The 7,390-nt window shown below is 36.7% G+C and overlaps 1 protein-coding gene across 1 annotated transcript in view; it reads right to left on the bottom strand.

Moving 5' to 3' along the window:
- Positions 1-7,390, bottom strand: part of RERE (arginine-glutamic acid dipeptide (RE) repeats) — a 613,476-nt gene that overhangs the window by 250,845 nt on the left and 355,241 nt on the right. The window contains exon 7 of the mRNA XM_006885779.1: positions 2,828-2,932. Within this exon, the coding sequence (XP_006885841.1) occupies positions 2,828-2,932 (105 nt within the window). The remainder of the gene's footprint in view (positions 1-2,827; positions 2,933-7,390) is intronic.

Here is a 7,390-nt window from a genome sequence, read left to right as displayed (position 1 = left end):
TCTCATTTGACATCCATTTTGGTCTTTTCTTCTTCTTCAGCCTTTGTAATGATCTTTTGCATTCTTCATGGACGATTTTCTCTCCCAGAGCTCATTTGGTCTACGCTCATTGGTGCTCAAGGCCTCAAACCTGTTCCTGAGATGGTTTTGAAATTCGAGAGGGCCAGACTTAAGGTCAAATCTTGGTTCCTGTGGACTTGATTTAATTTTCCTCAATTTCAGCTTGAACTTGCATATGAGTAGTTGGTGGTCTGTCCTATAATCAGCTCCTGGCCTGGTTTTCAGAGCTGATATTGAGCTTCTCCCACGAGTCGTTCCAATAAAGCAAGAGGCATCCAAATTGGCAAACAGAAGGTAAAACTATCTCTATACGTAGACAATATGATAGTATACCTAGAAAACACTAAAGATTCATTGAGAAAATTGGCTGATATAGTAGACCAATTAAGCAAAGTAGCAGGATACAAGATCAATATACAAAAATCAGTTGGTTTTCTCTACAGTAACAAATATGGAAATTGTGCGAAGAAAAGGAATACTAATTACGACAGTTAATCACAAGATGAAATACTTAAGAACAAATCTAACTAGAGACACCAAAGATCTACAAAAAGATAATTACCAAACATTACGGAAATAAACAAAGAGACCTAGAGAAATGGAAGAACATACCACACTTAAGGATAAGAAGACTCAGTAAAATGAAAATGACAATTCTACCAAAATCAACCTACAAGTTGAATGCAATCCTAATAAACATACTAATCTTATTCTTCAATGAGATGGAATTCAGACAGCCAACAAAGACATGAAGAAATTCTCAAAATCCCTACCTAAAAGAGACATGCAAATGAAAATAACTAGGAGATTACCATCTCACCCCTGCAAGAGTAGCAAAGTTCAACAGGACAGCAAACAACAAATGCTGACAACATGTGGAGATACTGGAACTCTCATTCACTGCTGAAGGAACGTAAAATAGTACAACTACTACAGAAGGTGGTCTGGTGCTTTCTCAAAAAGTTGGAAACAGAAATATCATTTGACACAGCTATCCCACTATTTGGAATATACCTTAAAGAAACAAGAGCCGTGACTCAAACAGATGTTGTATACAAAGTGTGTTTATTGTTGCATTATGCACAATAGCAAAGAGATGGAAACAGCTCACTGCCCATCAACAAACAAATGGATAAAAAAAATGTGGTACCTTCACACAAGAGAATATCACACAGCTTTGAAAAACAATGACCATTTCCTTTATCCTTCTTTCTCTCTCTTGTTCTTACTGCCATCAAGTTAGATCCAAACGATACCTAACCCTCCAGTGAGGGAAGCTATAAATCTCAGGAGGAGACTGCCCATCTTTCTCCAAAGGAACAAGTGTTGGACTCTGTATTTGTGCTGGCAACACAACTCTCTATCCTCTAGGCCACCAGACCTGCCATATCTTTTAAAAAGATCAAATTTGACTGCTAAGTAAAGAAAAACCATGACCATTACATAATTACCCTGGTAACTGCTGAGACTGTTTGTCTGTTGAGACTGAGATTGAGTATCCCCCAACAAAACCCTCATCCAGCCTCTTTAATTAAATATGTCAATATCATTGATTCTAACATCTCATCAAATTCTCACTGTACCACCCTCCTTTCCCTTTACCCTGCCCATTCATCAACTAATCTCTGCTACCCTCCTATTCCTGCCAAACCTCCATGATTGTCTCGGTTTGTAAACCTTTACTTGGCTTTTTCCCCCCTAGTCAATTAGTCACAAATAGCCTGTTCCACATTGTTAAATGCATGCACACAATGCCTGATCATCCAATCATTTCACATTGACCTTCTCTTACCTATTTCAAGAAATAGTCATTATCTATTCATTCATGTCTTACTAACTCTGACCCCAGTAACCATACTACTGTTTTAATAACAGTATTCTTGTACAGGATTAATCCTTTTGTGACTGAGTGATTTCACTAAGCATAATCTATTCTAGACTCAATTACACTGTGTGGTGTTTCACAAGTTTATTCTGTTCAAATGGTATGTAAAATATTATTGTGTTAGTGTACCAAAATTTCTCTATCCATTTGTTTTCACAAGGGTATTTGAGCAGTTTACATTTCTTTGCCATTATAAACAATGCTGCAATAATTCTTATATCTTTATAATCTATTTGTAGTTATATTGTATAATTCAAAGCACAGAAGCCTGATGACCTGCTAACATTCCTTTTTTCAAATCCTTAATAATATATGTGGTCTAATAATTGTCACAGAGTAAATAAAAAATCTCTCATCAATGTTTCTTGTGTCCGTGGTTATACTAAGTTCTATTTTATATGATTATTTTAATCTCATTTCTTTTTATTAAAAATTATTTTAACTCTTACAGAGATATCATCAAGATGAATGAGAATTGGATGTATCTATCTTACACTAGTAATCCTACCAGATGTTTCAAAGTTATTGAGTTATTACCAAAAAAGTGAGCAAAAGAAACAAATAACCATCAAACTTTCCACAAATTCCTAGCCTTTGAAATATAGAATGTGTACATCAGATAATAAAATTCCAATTCTTAATAAACGCAAAACACCGATTAATTATAATTATATTTTTCTCTCTCACTCTTTTAATGTAATTTTTCCTCACTTTTCTTCCCCTTAGAGTAAACAAGCAATAAACTGCTTTAGATGGCAAAGACATTAATTAAAAATACTCTCAAAGTAGTTTACTATAGAATTTGAACTCATTTTTATTCATCTTTATGTCTACATATATAAACACATACACACCAAAAAATAAAAGAAAAAAAATGCATACCTTGTCTCAGGATTGTAGCCTAATATGTAGAAAAATGAATCCACTCGGGCTTTAAACTCTCTAGCAGCAAATATGTCCGAGAAATGGGAGATGTTGCACTTTCCTCTGGAAAAAAAAAAGAGGCAAAATAACTCAACATAAGTAACATCCTTAATGGCTTTATAAGCCTAAATAAAAGCAAAATACTACTGGAAGGGTAAAGATAGTGAAAAATAAAACTGAATCCATGGTAAACAAGGAGAATGAACCTATACACTCTACACCTGATTACCTATTCAGATTTGAAATTCCCAAAAGTAGTAAAAAAAGCCCAGTAATTTACATTGTGTCATTTTATTTCTACTTTACGATACACCTTTATAACATTTTTTAGCTTGCCATCATAGCCATAAAAAGATATTAAGCTAAAAAGGAGGGAATTTGAAAGCAGATTTGTTTTAGAAAAAAAAATCTATTTACAGTTCTTCTAAATAATCAAAGTAAAATGTGCTTTTTTTTTTTCTCCCCGTCATTCAAAGAGAAGGTGTAATCACCACAGTGGCAAGTGCTACTATCTGCTATTTCTCTTGAGGACAACCTCTGGCCCTTTCCCGCCCCCTCTTTCCTTTATAACATGCAAGAAATAAATGGACTTAGAAACTAAAATCTAGACATAATTTAATACTCATGTATAGATAATATAATACTAGAATCCTCATTCTTTGCAAGGCTATAATCCTGAGAAGAAGCTTCATTAACAATCTACTATAAACACATAATACAACTTTGCTGACTAAGACCAAAATAGAAGATTTACAACACTTAAAGACAAAAGACTGCAGCCTTCTGTATGGATCACACATTAAATGAAAGAAAATAAAAATTCTCACAATTGGCTCAATGAGCAGTACCACGGTAAATGGAAAAAAGACAGAAATTGTCAAAGATTTCATTTTATATCACAATCAATGCCCACGAAGTAGTAGTAAAGAAATTATATTAAAAAGAGAAATAGTACTCTGGGCAAGTCTATACTATCTAGGAACTTTGAAGAGGCTAAAGTTCAAGGATATCATTTTGAAACCTAGAGAAATAAGGTGCACTTAACCTAAATCAAGACATTATCAGTTACCTCTTGTTGTTAGGTGCCTTCATGTCAAGTATGATTCAGAGCTGAACATTTAATGAGTTTTCAGAGGTTGTAAATCACATTAGAGGAGACTGTTAATCTTTCTCCCTCAAAGCGGCTAGTGGATTTGAACCACTAGAGAGATGTCACTTTTGGGTTAACAGTGCAACCTTCCTAAGGACTATACCACCAGAGTCTCCTACTCATTAATGAAATAAAACAATAAGATGCATGCCATTTATGAGACTGGCAAAACTTTAAATTGACACACACTTTCTGAATAGACATTTGGGAACAGGTAAATAAATCTTCCAACTCAGTAATCAGACTCCTAGGAATCACTTCTAAAAATGCACACTGAACAAAAATGTCAAAGATTTCTTTTTCAAAATGGTTTTCCTAAGCCATTTATCAACTTTATTTTATGAGGAAGTATTTATTGTAGTAAGGAGAAAAGATTAGAATAGGATACAAGCCCTGTCCTTTAGGTATATGAAGGATACCCTTCCATACAAGCTCATAGCAGCTCAGTGCTCACTGTCTCGGGACATTCTTCACCTGGGTATGGCATCCAGCTGCACTGCAATTGACAGTCCACACGATCCCTGCCACATGCTCACGAGTCTCTGTACCACCAGCCTACATCACTCAAAGTCATGCAAATGACTAATTCTGTAGAATTCATTAATTGTTAAACTCCAGTTATATAAAATGCTTATGATTTGCTTGAGGGAGGATCAAAATTGTCCTTTTTGTTATTTTTTTATCTTACCTTTTTGTACATCTAAAAGCAGCTATGAATATTTCCAAAACTCTGCTTGCTGAAAGCAAGGAGGACCTGAGGCGCTTATGGGGCGATTATATTTCAACATGGAGAAAACAAAAATCCTTCTAACTGGCCAATAGGGAACAATATGATAGATGGAGAAAAGACTGACGAAGTTAATGATTTCACTTACTTCGATCCACAATCTCTAGTAATAGAAATTAAGAAATTTTAAAAAAAAAGTGCTTCCTTGGGGAAATCTGCTGTTTAGAACCTCTCCAAGATACAGAGGAGCAGTGATATCAGTTTGAGGACTAATGGTGCACCTGACTCGAACTATCAACTGCTTCTTATGCATCTGAAAGCTGGACACTGACTAAGGATGACAGTACAAGAATCAATATCTTTGAGCTATGGTTCTGGAGAAGAGTAATGAATGTCCCATGGACTGCTGAAAGAATAAATATGACTTTGAGAAAGTATCAACAGGGTGTTCCTTAAAAGGAAAGATGATGGAACTCTTGTCTCTCATACTTTAGGGCATGTTGTTAGGAGAGGCCAGTCCTTGGAAAATAGGGAGTCAGCAAAAGAGAGGAAGACCCTCAAAGAGATGGAGTGAGAAGAGTGGTTGGAGTTATGAGCTATATAGCAGTAATGGGGAGGATAGCTCTAGATAGGACAGGATTAAGGTCTGCTGTTCACAGAGTCACTATGATTTTGGGTCAACTTGATAGCACCTATTAACAATAACAAAGGGTAGGTGCAAAGGAAAGTAATGACAAGAATACCCATGCACAGTTTAAAAGAACAGTTCTCTGACTCATCTGTTTCAATTCAATATACATCATTCCTCCCCTATTTTTTCTGTCTTCCCTCAACCCTGGTGTCAGTCCTGTAGGAGTTAAAGGAGTTTTTAAAATACTAAAAATGGTTTGGGAATTGTATATAGATGTAATCAACCCATTTCAATCCCCAAAACATATGAATATAGTTCCCTGTGGCAAACTCCACATTGCTGTCGAGCTGGAGCCAACTCATAGCTGACCCAATTGTGGGTTTTCCAAGTTGTGAATCCAACAGGAGGATCTGGCCCATCTTTTCCCTGAAGAGATGCTGATGAATTGGAATCACCTGCCTTTAGGATGACAGCACAACTTCTTACCCACTAGCCACCAGAGTTCCTCAGCTATGCTAAAGGAAAGGGATAAATTAATTCAAGATAAAAGAAGTTAATAATAAACCTTATAAAGTAAACTCAGGTTTTCTTGACCTTTATTGTTGTTGCTGTTGTTTATCACCTAGTCAGAACTGACCCTCTAAAGGCTTAAATCACAAGGAACATGGAGATTGACCATCCTTCCCCCATGGAGCAGTTGGTGGATTCGAATCGCATGCCTTTGGGATTACAGTGCAGCCTAGCTTCCAGAAAAATTATCTCAACAATTCTTCCTGCACTATTGATTGTTAGGTAACCTAATTATAATTGCCAATAACCTGATGACAGATCATAGATGCCAAATAAAAAAATGCTGGAAGGATGTTTTATCACTTTCAGATTATCTGATCCCTACTCTAGGATATCTTTTCCAAGTAATTACTTGAAATCTCTCTTTCATCGCCATTCAGTTAGTATCAACTCACAGCTGAACCTCCAACATAGCTCTAAATCACAGGAGAAGAGATGGATTATCTTCTTTTTCCCAAGGAACTGTTAATGGGTTCAGGTCACCAGAGAGGCACCACCGTGGGTGAACCAGTGCAACTCTGTTGTCTAGGCCATCAGAGCAGAAGTAGGAATCAGATAATCAGGAAGTTAATAAACATCCCTCAAGCAGATGAGGCTTTAACGATCTCTTGTGTTGCCCTCCACATAACGAAGCCTACAATCAACATTCCTAGGTAGAAAACAGTAACATAGCAGACAAATTGCAAGCTATGGATTTATCAGCTCTCTTACAAAGCTCACAGAGATAAGTGGCTTAAGTTCCTTTCCCAATGCCTATCCAACAGGCCAAAGAAGTACAAAAACAAGTGATGAGTCATGATATCATTAATAACAATCAGTGCAATACAGAATTACATTTAATTTCACTTATTCTCTTCTTCCTTCTACATTTTGAAAAACCCAAGCCATAATCAACGAGCAGAGCACTATGTTTACTTAGTGAATGTGAGGCACTTTGCAAACCACTTTTGCATACCTTGTCTTACTGGATACAAAATTAGAAGATGTGCACTTGCATCAGTGTTGTGTAACTTAACACGTTGTCGCACACTTTTTAAATTGACGACCATGCTTAGAAACACATTTGCCACCATTTGCGGCAATGTGTTAATCAAAAGAACCTGAACCAGTCTGTTAAAAGGGTAGCAAAAAAATTTACAAATTCAGGTCACAAAGCTATAGGCAGTGCCAGAATTTAAGCTGCATCTTCTCACTTCAACCCAGTGTTCTATTACCCCAGTGTCACTAAAAAATACTTTGTTGTTATGTGCCCTGGAGTCGTTTGTGACTCATAGCGACCCTATGTACAATAGCCCTAAACCTTGCTCTATCCTGCCTCTGACACATCCATCCCGATTACCCCAGTCACCTAATCAATCCATCTCATAGAGGGTCTTCCCCTCCTGCGCTGTCCCTCCACCCTCCCAAGCATGATGTCCCTCTCCAAGGACCCGTCCCTCCTGG

The sequence above is a fragment of the Elephantulus edwardii genome, unplaced genomic scaffold, assembly GCF_000299155.1.
Source record: "Elephantulus edwardii isolate Elephantulus edwardi_28Jun2011 unplaced genomic scaffold, EleEdw1.0 scaffold00045, whole genome shotgun sequence".
NCBI classification, from domain to species: Eukaryota; Metazoa; Chordata; class Mammalia; order Macroscelidea; family Macroscelididae; genus Elephantulus; species Elephantulus edwardii.
Note: the sequence above shows the minus strand (reverse complement) of the source record. Positions and strands in the feature narration are given on the sequence as shown.